The sequence below is a fragment of the Tribolium madens genome, unplaced genomic scaffold (genome assembly GCF_015345945.1).
Source record: "Tribolium madens isolate multiple individuals breed KSU strain unplaced genomic scaffold, Tmad_KSU_1.1 Scaffold_71;HRSCAF=194;Tcas5.2_LG6, whole genome shotgun sequence".
NCBI classification, from domain to species: domain Eukaryota; kingdom Metazoa; phylum Arthropoda; class Insecta; order Coleoptera; family Tenebrionidae; genus Tribolium; species Tribolium madens.
The window spans coordinates 3176070-3190324 of record NW_025401041.1 but is presented as its reverse complement, the minus strand read 5'-3'; the positions used below and the strand labels follow the sequence as shown (position 1 = coordinate 3190324).

Below are 14255 nucleotides of genomic sequence, written 5' to 3'. Positions count from 1 at the left end.
ATAATTATTAAAACTGTGTAGATATTAGTATCCCACTATCAATAAATAATACTACAATTAAAAAGTTATTTTTATAGCCAGGAATTTTAATTTTCTTATCATTAAACGCTAATACGCCTTCAAAATACCCTAAAAAAAACAAAAAAAAAACACCATGTTAGTGCACCAAAAACCAAAAACGCTCTAAAACAGCCCCAGCCACCCTTGATCAAGCCACCCCATTTAACCTACCTGAAACAATGAGGGCTTCATTCGGTCCCACTGTATGAATATTTCCCATTTCTCCCTACACCTCACACCACTCACAGACACAAACCCTCCACAAAACCCCCTTAAATTTCAGGTTAAACACGAAAAAACTCCGCTTTATTTTATTAAGGAGCCGCACTCATGCTACGACCTACTGCCCAACGCAGGCGCACCAACTTTATTTAAACAATCCTAAAAGCAATTTCTCCCCAATTTTATAATCCACCACCGCTTGTCTCGTAGAAAAAGGGTTGAGAAACGTGCGCAGAGCAGCGTCGGTAGCGTCACGACGCCGTCGCTCAATTGACATTTGTGAGTCAGCCAATCGGACGTATGTCTGTGATTGTGGCAGCGGGGTGCTGTGATTAGTGGCATAGGTGGGGGTTTTTTCGAACTTTTACTGGAAAAAGGTACGAAAAATCGTTATAATTATGTTTCATTTATGTTTCGCAATCGTTCTAATTGTGTTTTAGTTGTATTAGGTGAGGTTTGGATGACCTAACCTCAATTTGTTAGTTTTGTTTTTATTTGACGTTTGAGCTTGGGGGCTCGTGTTTCAGGTACGATGGGCGACACCAGCGACTTAGACCGACAAATCGAACAGTTGAAAAGATGTGAAACTATTAAGGAATGTGAAGTTAAGGCGTTGTGTGCAAAAGCTAGGGAAATTCTTGTTGAAGAGAGCAATGTTCAAAGGGTTGACTCACCAGTTACAGTAAGAGCAGCCCCCGAAAGGGGTTACCAGATGTTTATTTAGGGCCTGTTTTAGGTTTGCGGTGACATACATGGCCAGTTTTATGATCTGAAGGAACTTTTCAAAGTAGGGGGCGACGTCCCTGAAACGAATTATTTATTCATGGGGGATTTTGTTGATCGTGGATTTTACAGTGTTGAAACGTTCCTGTTACTACTAGCCTTAAAAGTAATGAGAAAAACATGACGCAACAACCATTTTAAGACCTTTTTTAGGTTAGATACCCTGATCGCATCACTTTAATACGAGGCAATCACGAATCGCGTCAAATAACCCAAGTTTACGGTTTTTACGACGAGTGTTTACGCAAATACGGATCTATAACCGTTTGGAGATACTGCACTGAAATTTTCGATTACCTCTCACTTTCAGCTATCATTGATGGCAAAATTTTCTGTGTTCATGGGGGGCTATCACCCTCTATACAAACCCTAGACCAGATCAGAGTCATTGACCGGAAACAAGAAGTACCACACGACGGACCAATGTGCGACTTGTTATGGAGCGATCCTGAAGGTAAGCCCCCAAAAACCTCCACAAATAAATTTGAATAATTATGAAAAAATTTGGTGGCCAAATTGGCCACGAAAAATGTAAATTTATTTCCAACGTTGGTGCTAACAAATCAATGTTGTAGATACACAAGGTTGGGGCGTGTCGCCTCGCGGGGCGGGTTATTTGTTTGGTTCCGATGTCGTGGCCCAATTCAACGCCGCCAATGACATCGATATGATTTGTCGGGCGCATCAACTGGTCATGGAGGGCTACAAGTGGCACTTTAATGAGACTGTTCTGACAGTTTGGTCAGCTCCGAATTATTGTTACAGGTTAATTACCCGGATTTGTTAAATTTCGATTATTTTTTGTGTTTGCAGGTGTGGCAATGTTGCCGCCATTTTGGAACTGAATGAGCATCTGCAACGTGATTTTACGATTTTTGAAGCGGCGCCTCAAGAAACTCGAGGTGTACCATCGAAAAAACCACAAGCTGATTATTTTCTGTAATAGTTTAGTTGTTCATTTTTTAATTGTAATATACATATACTCTTGATCATTTATTAATTCATAAAAACATCATTTATAGTTACGTATTTCTTTATCGTCTGTCAATCATCTAAAGACAGTTTTTTGTTTGGTTTCAATTTTTACTTTTTTGATGGCTACAAAATTCGAAACTGTACTTATAGTGAATTTATTTATTTAAAACGATTTATTGTACCATTTGCAGACTGCCAAAATACAGTTTTTTGTAAAGAGTTTGGTTTCATTTTCAATATTCCAAAAATAAAAAGCGGCCATTTTGTGGCGATAAATTTCAAAACAATTTATAAGCGTTCAGCAATCATGAACATTTCTGTGTTAAGACACTTAATAAACATTATTTTACAAGATTTTGTAAATGCAATTTGTAATCTAGATTAATTTACTGTTAAACCAATTTTTGTTAATTTGAAAATTCGCTGTTTGGCGAATTCGCAGTTTGTGGACGCTTGGTTTGACAACCAAGGCATCATCACCTCAATATTGTTATTTCTTTTTTTGTGCTTTTTTCGTGTACAAAAAAACAACAAATTGGTAAGTTAACCCTGAAAAGACACCTTTTTAAACTTCTTAACCTTTTCTGTATTTCCAGTGTATGAATTGCAACAAAAAACGCGTAAACAATGACCGACGAAAGACTCCACATTGTAAGTTAACACCAAATCCCCCCGAAATTGGTTTTAATTTTGCACTTTTTAGGATTGGGGTAACGACAAGTTACATCGCACCCAGAAACAAGTCGAGAGAAATCCCTACGACCTCGAATCATGGTCGATTTTGCTGCGAGAGGTCCAAACCAAGCACATTTCGGAAGTGCGCCCCCTTTACGAGCACCTCATCGACATATTCCCCAGTGCGTCCCGCTACTGGCGCATCTACATCGAGCACGAGGTGATTAGAGCCCCCTTGCCGGACCTAACCTCACTTTGAGTTTCTTTTACAGATGAAGTCGCGGAATTTCGAAAGAGTAGAAAAGGTAGGAAAAACAATTTCAAATTGTAAAGACGCAAACGAAATAAAAAACATGACGCTAGACTTGTTTTAGTACTTTTCAACCCTTGCATTTGTCGAGAGCATTTGTTAATGAATTGGGGAATATTTTGTGTCTTTTTCTCCCTCTCCAGGTATCCAATCCTCTCAAAATAAAATTTTGATAAACGAGAATTTGTTTTTTTGTTGCGGCAATATTCTCCTTTCGTTAACCAATGTTTGGTGGATTTTTTCTAAATTTTTCCTTGTTCCAACAGTTGTTTCAAAGGTGTTTGATGAAGATCTTAAATATTGAATTGTGGAAACTTTATCTCGGATATGTTAAAGAAACCAAGGCTTCACTCCCGACCTATAAGTACGTAAAACCCCCATCTAGCTTTCTTCCCTTGTTTTTATTCAATCTTTAGGGAGAAAATGGCACAAGCGTACGATTTCGCCTTGGACAAGATCGGAATGGACATCCACTCGTACTCGATTTGGAACGAATACGTGAATTTTTTAAAAGGGGTGGAAGCCGTGGGGTCGTATGCTGAAAACCAGAAAATCTCAGCGGTGCGGAAAGTCTACCAAAGGGGCATTAATAACCCCATGACCGGGATGGAAACCTTCTGGAAAGACTACATAGCCTTCGAACAAGTAACACCCCCAAAAAGTGAAAAAAAATCGTTTCACACCAACATTTCAGGCTATCAACCCCATTATTGCTGAAAAAATGAGCATTGAGAGGAGTCGAGACTACATGAACGCCCGCAGAGTCGCCAAAGAACTGGAAGTACAAATCCGGGGGATTAACAGGAATGCCCCCAGTGTTCCCCCGAACGGAAGTCCGGAAGAGCGAAAACAAGTCAGTTACTTGAGATTTGATTTGTAATTCTCGTTGGTCATGAAAAAAACTTTTCTCAGGTCGAGCTGTGGCAGAAGTACATCGCATGGGAGAAGAGCAACCCCCTGCGTACCGAAGACACGGCCCTCTTGACCAAACGCGTGGTCTTCGCCCTCGAGCAATGCCTACTGTGTCTCGGCCACCACCCCGACATTTGGTACCAAGCCGCCCAATTTCTCGAGTACAGTTGCAAAATTCTTGCTGAAAAAGGAGTACTAATTTTTTGGCGTTAATTGGACTTCATAATTTGGATAAAATGGTTTTAGGACGTCAACGCTTCGAAGTTATTTAGCGAAGAGGCTGCGAATATGTTCGAAAGGGCAACGAGTTCACTTTTAAACAAAAATATGCTACTTTATTTCGCCTACGCTGACTATGAAGAAGGGCGCTTGAAATATGAGAAAGTCCACCAGATTTACCAGAAGTATCTTGAAATTCAAGATATCGACCCGACACTTGTACCAATATAACAACAAAAAATTCGGTGTTTTCATTGTTGGTTTTAGGCTTACATCCAATACATGAAGTTTGCCAGAAGGGCCGAAGGAATAAAATCGGCGCGGTCTGTTTTCAAAAGGGCCCGCGAAGACAATCGATCCAAGTATCACATTTTTGTTTGCGCCGCCTTGATGGAATATTATTGTAGCAAAGACAAAAACATCGCGTTTCGTATATTTGAATTGGGGTTGAAAAAATTCGGGGATATACCCGAATATATCACGTGTTATATCGATTATTTGTCACACTTGAACGAAGATAATAACACGCGAGTGTTATTCGAGCGCGTATTATCATCCGGAAGTTTAGAACCGGAAAAATCCGTGTACGACATTTTTGACATTTCTCACGACCAACTGACGAAACAAATTCACTTTTCAGAGATATTTGGAACCGTTTCCTGGAATTCGAGTGCAATATCGGGGATTTACAGAGTATTGTCAAAGTTGAAAAAAGACGATCGGAAGTTCTATCAAAAATTAAAGAATTTGAAGGCAAAGAAACGGCCCAATTGGTCGACAGGTACAAATTTTTAGATTTGTATCCCTGCACTGCCACGGAATTAAAAAGTATAGGGTGAGTAAACTGTTATTACCACCACAAATACTAATTTCTTTTTCGCCAGATATACAGAAGTGATAAACATAACAGGGGCGGGTCGTAACCACATTTTACAGTCGATAATCAACAGTGACGGCGACGCCCCCTTGCCCCTCCCCGACTACTCGCAAATGATCCCCTACAAGCCCAAATCCAACCCCCTCCCCGGCGAGCATCCTGTCCCCGGTACGTATCACTTTTCTCCGAGCCAACGCGGTAACCAAATTTTTTCCAGGCGGTGCATTTCCCCACCCTCCGGTGGCGGCGCACCTGTGCACCCTCCTGCCGCCCCCCGCGTGTTTCCGGGGCCCTTTTGTCAATGTGGACCTTCTCATGGATATTTTCAACCGGATCCAGTTACCGGACTCACCCCCTCAACCGTCGGAAAATGGCGGCGATGTGAGACTTTTCGATTTGGCGAAATCCGTTCATTGGATCGTGGAAGAAGGGGGCGGAGTCGGGATTAAGAGGAAGAAGAGGTTGGGATTGGCTATGGATGGGTCAGATGATGAGGATTTGCCGCTGCCGCCGACCAATGATATTTACAGACAGAGGCAACAAAAGCGTGTCAAATAATTTGTGGTTTTGTCCATTGTGACTTGATTAATTATAAAATAAATTGATTAGGATAATTGTGGAAACTGATTTTTTGAGCCCACGCGGGAACCAAATTTTTGTCATTGTACTGTCAAAATTTGTTACTTTAATCCTGACCAAAATGTGAATAAAACCTAATATTTCACATAAGCAAAACTTTACTTGTTACGAAAATAAGATAAATAATTAATTATAGCTCCCTCAAGGTTTTTCTTTCGAAATACCTCTGCAAAGCGGCATCAAACACCTCCCCCACTGTTCTTTTCTTCCAAATATCAATTTTGGGTTTTTTGGGAGGAGGTTCAGGTGTTTGTTCTGGTTTTTCTTCTTTTTCCTCTTTGATTTCCTCTTTCTTCTCTTCCACTTTTTCCTCCTCGACTTTCTTTTCAGTTTCTTCCTCGCTGTCTGACGAATCTATACTAAAATCGGAATCAGCGTCTAGATTCGAAGGGAGATGTTCTTTCTTCACTTCTGTTTCTTCCTCCTTTTCGCTGTTTTCCGATTGTGAGTCTGAACTGTGACGTTTCCTGTATTTTCTTTTACTTGGTTTATCTTCTATCGTTTCTTCTTCTTTATGATCTTCTATCGTTTCTTCTTTCTTATGATCTTCTATCGTTTCTTGTTTCTTATCTTCTTTCTTCCCCTCATAATTCACTTTCTGGTCATACAAATGGCGGTAAAACCCGTCCAAGTTCCCCTGTTTCGTCACGTCCCCAATCGATTCCAAATATTCCTCCCTTCTTTCTAGTTCTTCCATTTCTTTCATTTCTTCCAATTTCTTCTTGTAACTACTTGTGACAAAAGCTTCTTTATCTTTGAATTCATCACCTTCCGTCTCCCTTTCTTTCTGTACTTGTCTTTCAATACGTCTTTCATTCTCTTTCTTCCTTCTATCAGCAGCAGCAAGCAATTTATTTATGTATTTAGGTTTCCTGTCTAGATCTTTTCTACTCAATTTTGATTCCTTGCGTTTCTTGTCCATTTCGTCGTAAATTTCGTCATATTGGAACACGGTGGGATCTTCCTCAACTGCACGATTTTGCAAAATTTTATCTTGCTTTTTGAGGGATTTTTTGAGCCCCGTGGGGACTGATTCCTCCTCATCGGACTCATCGAAAATTGACGGACGCTGAATAACTGCCCTGTCTTTGTCTTTATTTGGGACGATTAAACCATATCTAATGAGAAATGAACAATTACAATTTTATTCAAGAAAGTTTAAAAAAACTTACTGTTTTGACATTGTGACGTTTGGAGGTTAGAATACAATCGATCAAACCAAATCAAATTAAATAGCACAGAGCACACAATTAGTATTTAGCAATCTATCAACACAAAAATGATAAATTAAATAAAAGAATTTTTTTCTATCAAATAATTTATTTCCAACAAAACCAACTTAACAATCCCAAATCCCCCAACAGAATACAATCGGTCAAACCAATTAATTAAATACAAAGTGATTAATTAATTAACACCGATGTGACCACAGTAATTAACAATTTATCAATAATGCATTAAATAAAACAACCTGTTTCTGTCACACTTTTATTTTCAACAAAACCAACTTAACAATCCCAAATCCCCCAACTCGGTACTTTACTCAAAAATCCTGGGTAAAATATCCCCACATCTGGCGGAGATTTTCAATTTGGCGTGTTTGTCAGCCCTTGTGGGCCCTATATTCACTATGGCTACATCCTTTTTTTCCTCAACTGCCTGTAAAATAATCCTATACCCGGAAAAGACACTCAAACTTGAACCTAAGACTAGAATTGAATCACTTTGGGTCACATTTTGTCTGACTTTGTCCACCCGCTCTTTGGGTACGTTATCACCGAAAAAAGTAATGTCGGGTTTGAGAACACCCTGGCAGTGGTCGCAAAATGGTGGCTTGAAATTTTGTACTTTCTCCTAGAAAATGCTATAAGAAATAAATTCAAGCCAAAGAATGTCGTACTTGTGAAATTTCAACGTCGCCGTCTGGCCTTATCATTTGCGAGGTCTCGCGCAAATCGGGGTTTCCCTCAATTAATTTTTCCTGGATTTTATGTCTATCGAAAGTGCTGCCACACGTCAAGCAAATTACCCTAAATGCCGTCCCATGCAACTCGATCACGTTTCCAGAACCGGCTTTAAAATGCAAACTGTCCACATTCTGGGTCACCACACACCCTACTTTTCCCACACTTTCTAGAAATTGGACTATATAATGTGTTATGTTTGGCTGAGTTTGCGAGAATTTGGGCCACCCTATATAGTTGCGAGCCCAGTATCTTTGTCTTGCTTTTACCGATTTTAAAAATTCCTGATATTGAATTGGCTTGTGATTGGTCCGAGCATATAGGCCCACATCTTCGGACCGATAATCGGGGATTCCTAGAAAAGAAATAGCGCTAAATTTGACAAAATGGGTTACTGACCTGACTCAGTCGAAATCCCTGCCCCAGTAAGAACTAGGATTTTCTCGTGATCGTTGACAAAATTTCTGAGGGATTGGACGTCAGTACTAGGGGCTGGCGAGTGTTTTGGGATGAAGTCACTCAAAAGGGGGGCCCGTTTTAGTAAAAAAGGGAGTTGTTTGCTCAGATTTGACATGGTGGAGTGTTAAAACTGTCTCATTTCAACGAAATGTTCGCAAAGATATGACAAACACTGGGAAACATGTAAATTAAAGAGATGGAATCTAAAAAAGTTAGGTTAAATTAAACGTCAAACTATATACGTATTGTTGGTTGCCTAACACCAGAATTTGGAATGTTTTTGTATATTTAAAAAAACAAATTACCATATTTTTGAAACTCTGATTGTTATTAATTGTTTTCACAATTTTATACTTTGTTTCATAATACGGTAAATTTTAAAGACTTAAATTTAAGTTTTTCTTACTTATAGGAATTCGTGTATTCTATCGTTCGCCTAATAACTCCAAGATGACACTTCATTTTTAAACAAATAAAAATGGCTGCCACCGCAGTGCAACAAACAAACGTAACTGATTATCTTTCGAAAAAACAGAAAGAGAGCCCCAAAGACCTTGCCACAGAATGGGCCGAAATCGAGGAACTGCACAACAAAAAGTAAGTCGCTGTAACCCCATTTTTAATACAAAAAATAGTCATTTTGAAAACTTTAGATTATGGCATCAACTGACCTTAAAACTCCTCAAATTCATCAAAAAACCCGAACTCCAGAAGGGCGATAATCTTGTTCAACTCTACAACAACTTTATCCAAACTTTTGAGAACAAGTAAGTCATTCTGGGTGCCCTAACCTCACTTTTGATTCCGGCATGATTCAGGATAAATCCTTTGTCTTTGGTCGAAATCGCGGCTGTTGTTGTTGAACAGCTCAAAGATCCCAAAGAGGCGATTAGCTTCTTGGAAAAGACCGAAACTAAGGTCAAGATAAATCCCGACGCTCAGAATTTGTGCAAAGTCTTGGCGGGGCAAATCCAACTCGACAAATTGAACGATTTAGACGCAACCAAGAAAGTGATTGAGGAAGTTGAAGCGACTTTAGATAACGCAGATGGTGTCACAGCCGTCCATGGCCGGTTTTATCTCCTAGCGTCGCAATACTACAGGTAGTAGACAAAATTTGTATGTAACCAATGTTTGAATTTTTGCTAGAATTCAAGGCGACCACGCCCAGTACTACCGCACGGCGTTACGATACTTAGGCTGCATTGATCTAGACACCCTCACTGATGAGGTCAAGCACCAACATGCATTTTTCCTCGGCTTGGCAGCCCTCTTGGGTGAAGGGGTCTACAACTTAGGCGAATTATTAGCTCACCCTGTATTAGAGTCACTCAAATCCACCGAAACTGGCTGGCTTGTTGAGCTTTTGTTCGCTTTTAATGCCGGTGATATTAATAAATATGAACAGATGAGGTCACATTGGGGGGCTATTGCCGATTTGGCCGCTCAGGAGTTGTTCTTGAGACAGAAAATTTCACTTTTGTGTCTCATGGAGGTGAGGCTAACTAATATCCTCGTTTTCATATTAATGTGCATCGAAGTAAAAAGTGATCATTTTAGGGTGGCAACCATGCGAAAGGTCAAACAATCCTAACCTCAATCTTTCTTAAAAATTATTTTTTCAAATAGGTAGCAAAAAATAATTAAATTTAACAACGTAATTAACATAGGGTTGCAAACTTAAAGATTTTTGTCATTACTGATGTAATTAAATTTGTTCTGAATGAAATTAATGACATGGGTTTAGACTTCTATAACCTACTTGATGCACATTAATACGGTGCGATCAAAAAGTCTTTCTATCAAGTAGGCGTCCTAGTTGAGGACGTATGTTGCATGGCAGTTCGTATGTTATCTAGATGTCAAAAAATTATTTTATAAAAATTAAAACATTGAGCCAATTAAATTAAATTATTCTATGAAACGACTCAAAATATCCTAAAATGAGGTTTTGTTGGTGTTTATTCATAAAAATCGTTCACCATGGTTTCCTGTTATAATTTACATAAAAATTATTTTGACATTTGTCATTGTGACAAATTTTATTTTATTTTTTATTTTATCTTCCACAGACACACGTTTTAAATTTCTACGCTTGCTTGATAGACAGACTTCTTGATCTCACTGTATAAAGAGTATAATAGGAAAAGTGGACATTAATAATTTTTTTGACAGATGACATTTAAAAGGCCTTCACATAATAGACAGTTGACGTTTAATGAAATTGCAAAAGAGACTAAACTGCCGGTCAATGAAGTCGAGGTTTTAGTTATGAAAGCCCTGTCGCAAGGTTTGGTCAAAGGTGCTATTGATCAGGTGAGTTTAAGGTTTTGACGGGAAAACGGTCTAAACTTTAATTTTGACAATTTTCTAAAGAATAATCAATTTTTCCGAGTTTTAGTATTTTTTATCAAGGGTTCTAAAAATAAATTCTAGGTTTTATGTCTAGGTTGTGCTAGCTTTTAGGTTTCATTAAGTTTTTTAAACAATTTTTTTGAACCGTTCAGTTTTTAGAGTGGTCCAAGTTTATTGACTATTTTGATCTACGTTTAAAATTATTTGTATTTTTCTATAATTTTTTTTTTGGTTTAGGTTTCACATGCTCGGTTTTATGTCTATGTATTATTAGGTTTTAAGTTGTAACAAACTTTTAGAACCGTTCAGTTTAAGATTAGCCCAAGTTTGACTATTAGTAGTTACAATTTTCATTGATTTTTTTGTTTTGTTTACAACTTTTAAGCCCCTACACATATAGGTTGCAACAAACTTGTCTAGGTTTTAAATATTCAAAGGTTTGAGAATGAAGTACTATTACTTTAAAAAACTTATCGAGGTTTTATGTCCAAGATCTGGTGATGTACCAAAGTTTTCTGTGTAGGTTTTGTCTAAATAGGTTTGAATTTTTTTATAGGTTGTAATATGTATACAGGGTGCAGCAGAACTCTCGCCCCAGAGAAAAGTGACATATAAGGTAAGATACCAGGAACATGGAAAAAATGTTATCTACAGATTTGTTTACCACCTATGATTTGAATTTTTAGGAAAATTACGTTTTTCATGTTGTTTGTAACTAGAATTTTCAGACGTAATTTTGAATGCCTAGTGTTGGTTGCAGTTGGAGACAAAATACTTTGGTCGTCAATGTCACTTGAGTGACATTAAATTGTAAAGCATGCTTTAGGACTGTTAACCTTATTTTTAGCTACTGTCAATCATAGTTGACAAGTTGTACATATTTTTGGTAGAAAGATATAATAGCTGTCATTAATTTGAAATTGTCATTCATTAAAGCTTGAATCACATTTAAGTGTCAGAAAAGTGACGACCAAAGTATTCTGTCTCCAACTGTACCCCTTGTTGTTGACGGGTTGACGTTTTCTGTCAACCTGCTGTCAACTATCAATTGAGTTATCTATACAAACTGACAGGTGACTTAACCTAAATTTTTGACACTAGTTACGATATCTTTTGTTTGTCACTAAAAACCAAGCTAACCAAATCTATGGCAACCTATTCATGAATATCCCTAAATCCTAGGGAGTAATTTATTGTTGATACGATAATATAAAAATTTCGAAGTTATGAGAGTTTAAATTTTACACTTTGACTCTATTTATTTCTGTTGTAAAAATAATTTTCGAAGTTTTTTTGCTACAGGCTATTAGAAGATGCAACAAGGAAGCTGTATACATTTTTTCTGTGTTCCTGGTATCTTCCTTGAAATTTTTCTCTGGGGCGCGAGTTCTGGCACACCCGGTATAGTTGTCTAGGTTTCTCGAGCTCGCTTTTATGTCTACTTTGTACTAAGTTTTAAGTTGTGACAAACTTTTAGAACAGTTTGTTTGAACCGTTCAGTTTTCAGATTGGTTCAAGTTTATTGACATTGTTAGTTTTTTTGTGACAACTTATAAGCCTACTTAGATTGCAATAAACTTGCCTAGGTTTCACATGTTCAAAGGTTTAAGAATAATGTACTGTTACTTTAAAAATGTGTCTAGGCTTTATGTCCAAGATCTGACAAAGTAACAGTTTGTAGTTTGTCTAGGTTTTGCCAGGTTTAAGTCTAGTTTTTTTAGTTTTCAATAAACCTTAAATTCGTGTAACCTCCCAAGTTTTTTAATTTTAGGTTGCAGGCACCGTTAACATGACCTGGGTGCAACCTAGGGTGCTGGACCGTTCTCAGATCTCCTCAATGATCGAAAGGCTTAACGAGTGGTGCATTCACGTCAATAGCATGGAACAACTATTAGAAGAAAAAGCAAACGAAATATTAACTTTGTAATAACAATTTTTTTTCAAATAAAAAATATCTGTAACAAATGTATTACTTTACACCACAATTTCGGGTGGATCTAAATAGTTAACTAGAAAACAACAAATCCTCCAGTACTTATTCAACTGTTCTAAACTACAAATCATTGTCGGGAAAGTCCCTTTCAAGATTTGAAAACCTTTAAGACATCCCACAATGCGTTGGATGTGTACTTGGAGATCAATTCGCGCAGCCTTGGCCTTATTCAAGGCTTCGCAATTACAAATTTTGCTCTTTTGACACGTTTCGATAATGTCTTTATCGCTAACATGTGTTGCAAACAAATTCGATAAATTCTCGATGTATCCATCTGGCGAAATCTCAATCAAAGCCTTAGTTCTCCCATACAATTTTTTCCCTCCCTCCGCTTCAAAAAAAGTCTCGAAACATTGAATAATCACCCGGTTATTCGCCCCCGGCTTCCCCGGGAACAAATCCACCAGAAGTTTGAACCAAAACGAGCAAATTTTATGAACTTGTATGAGAGAAATGTTACATCTGTGTGCCAAATCCTGGAGTTGCAAGCCGAGGCGCAGCCGAGTGAGCACTAATATGACCTGTTCGTCCATGTTGAATTGGTGACGAAAATCCGACGAGAGATACGTCGTCCGGACTTGGTCCAGGAATTTGAAGAAAGAGTCCCGACTGGGGAACCCCGTGTAGAATTTGAGGGAATCCTCGTTCTCGAGAATGCTTTTTAAACTAGAGCCGGTTTTAGGCGGGCTGCGGAACAGCTTGGAAAGGAGGTCGTGATTGATGGCCTTGAGACGCTTGATCTGCGGAGTAGGGAATTAGCGGAATTACGGGGAATTACAGGGATTACCTCTTCGTTGTGGTCTGTCAGCGTCTCAATGTGGCGTTTCCTAAATTCCTGGTTTTCTTGCAACAGCTTTTCGTGGCTGTCTTTGAGATACTCGACGTAATCGAGAGTAAGGGCGTAATTGTGGTCATAACAATCCGGTTTGAATTTCGGCGGATTTATTTTTTTCTCTTTAATACAGAGTGGTTTGACGGGAGAAATGGGATAAACCTCCTCTCGGGCCACTACAAGTTCGTCACTCGTGTATACTTTCCATTCATCACCTGGAATACCTTTTTAGGAATTACTGAAGAATTTTATGTAATTATTACAAATATTGCGGACTTTTTTAACCGCAGCCAACCTCTCGCGGACTCTATTAACCGAAATTCGCAAAAAGGGGAAGTAGACTATACTCCTGTCTGAATAATCCCTAATCCCGGACAAATTATAATGGCGGCTACAAATAAACTCAGACCGCAGTCGCATTATATTTGTATTTTTTTGGATGGAGTTTAAATAAGTCAATATTGTATTCAGCCATTGGGGCCTTACTGCATAATAAGCCACGTGTCTTAATTGATTTACATCCCTGCAACAGGGGATGCAACATTTTATATTAGTCTGTTCCTTAGCCATCTAAAAGTCCAAATATTGACGACTGGAAAGGAATTAAAACACTAACTGTGTCCCAGAACCGATTTTATGTCATTTCTTACTGTTTTTTGCTGGTTTCTGGGACAAAAATATTAATCAAACGTCATTTAATGAGAGGTTAAGTTTAATTTGCTTTCTGCCGCCAGATGTCGTCAGGAAAATTTTTCAAGTCACAGAAGTAACAAGTCGAGATCGCTGAACACCCCCATTAGAAAAGTATTCTAAAAAAAATATACACTTGTTGTGTTAATGTAAAAGAAATTTAGTGCAATTTACACTTGCTTTCATTGTTGTTTTTTTGTTAAAAAAGTTAAATTAGAATTTTTTTGTCCTTAACACTGAATTAACAAATTGTAAGATAGCCGGTTTTCGAATATTTAAAACGCATTTTT

General features: G+C 38.2%; 7 protein-coding genes across 8 annotated transcripts in view; 3 read left to right on the top strand and 4 right to left on the bottom strand.

The window, feature by feature from the left end:
* Positions 1-508, bottom strand: part of LOC123009062 (flotillin-2) — a 67157-nt gene extending 66649 nt beyond the window's left edge. Inside the window, exon 1 of the mRNA XM_044405178.1 lies at positions 232-508. Coding sequence (XP_044261113.1) covers positions 232-280 — 49 coding nt within the window. The 5' untranslated portion in view covers positions 281-508. The remainder of the gene's footprint in view (positions 1-231) is intronic.
* Positions 483-2086, top strand: LOC123009063 (serine/threonine-protein phosphatase 4 catalytic subunit). Its single transcript, XM_044405180.1, has 6 exons — positions 483-659; positions 810-964; positions 1019-1171; positions 1219-1519; positions 1641-1830; positions 1879-2086. Exons 2-6 carry the CDS (start codon positions 815-817, stop codon positions 2006-2008), a joined length of 924 nt encoding a protein of 307 aa, XP_044261115.1. The 5' UTR covers positions 483-659; positions 810-814; the 3' UTR covers positions 2009-2086.
* A 379-nt stretch (positions 2087-2465) lies between these two features.
* Positions 2466-5647, top strand: LOC123009333 (protein suppressor of forked). Its single transcript, XM_044405557.1, has 13 exons — positions 2466-2578; positions 2637-2691; positions 2744-2935; positions 2988-3020; positions 3292-3389; positions 3442-3670; positions 3720-3878; positions 3938-4129; positions 4184-4375; positions 4424-4740; positions 4797-4991; positions 5041-5201; positions 5251-5647. Exons 2-13 carry the CDS (start codon positions 2668-2670, stop codon positions 5589-5591), a joined length of 2133 nt encoding a protein of 710 aa, XP_044261492.1. The 5' UTR covers positions 2466-2578; positions 2637-2667; the 3' UTR covers positions 5592-5647.
* Positions 5648-5752: 105 nt separating this feature from the next.
* On the bottom strand, positions 5753-7004 carry LOC123009336 (nuclear speckle splicing regulatory protein 1). Its single transcript, XM_044405561.1, has 2 exons — positions 6845-7004; positions 5753-6790 (listed from the first exon to the last, which is right to left on the bottom strand). Exons 1-2 carry the CDS (start codon positions 6853-6855, stop codon positions 5803-5805), a joined length of 999 nt encoding a protein of 332 aa, XP_044261496.1. The 5' UTR covers positions 6856-7004; the 3' UTR covers positions 5753-5802.
* A 119-nt stretch (positions 7005-7123) lies between these two features.
* On the bottom strand, positions 7124-8324 carry LOC123009337 (NAD-dependent protein deacylase Sirt4). Its single transcript, XM_044405562.1, has 3 exons — positions 8036-8324; positions 7573-7991; positions 7124-7526 (listed from the first exon to the last, which is right to left on the bottom strand). Exons 1-3 carry the CDS (start codon positions 8208-8210, stop codon positions 7212-7214), a joined length of 909 nt encoding a protein of 302 aa, XP_044261497.1. The 5' UTR covers positions 8211-8324; the 3' UTR covers positions 7124-7211.
* A 215-nt stretch (positions 8325-8539) lies between these two features.
* Positions 8540-12415, top strand: LOC123009335 (26S proteasome non-ATPase regulatory subunit 13). The gene is made up of 6 exons (XM_044405560.1): positions 8540-8692; positions 8749-8862; positions 8914-9198; positions 9245-9590; positions 10271-10411; positions 12222-12415. The coding sequence occupies exons 1-6, from the start codon at positions 8574-8576 to the stop codon at positions 12375-12377; spliced, it is 1161 nt and encodes a 386-aa protein (XP_044261495.1). The 5' UTR covers positions 8540-8573; the 3' UTR covers positions 12378-12415.
* Positions 12366-13998, bottom strand: LOC123009334. Of its 2 annotated transcripts, XM_044405558.1 has the most exons (4): positions 13926-13998; positions 13539-13867; positions 13231-13490; positions 12366-13183 (listed from the first exon to the last, which is right to left on the bottom strand). In XM_044405558.1, exons 2-4 carry the CDS (start codon positions 13843-13845, stop codon positions 12425-12427), a joined length of 1326 nt encoding a protein of 441 aa, XP_044261493.1. In that variant the 5' UTR covers positions 13846-13867; positions 13926-13998; the 3' UTR covers positions 12366-12424. The 2 variants fall into 2 exon arrangements, with proteins under 2 accessions (XP_044261493.1, XP_044261494.1); XM_044405559.1 differs by having other exon boundaries at positions 13539-13974.
* Between the last annotated feature and the right edge of the window lie 257 nt (positions 13999-14255).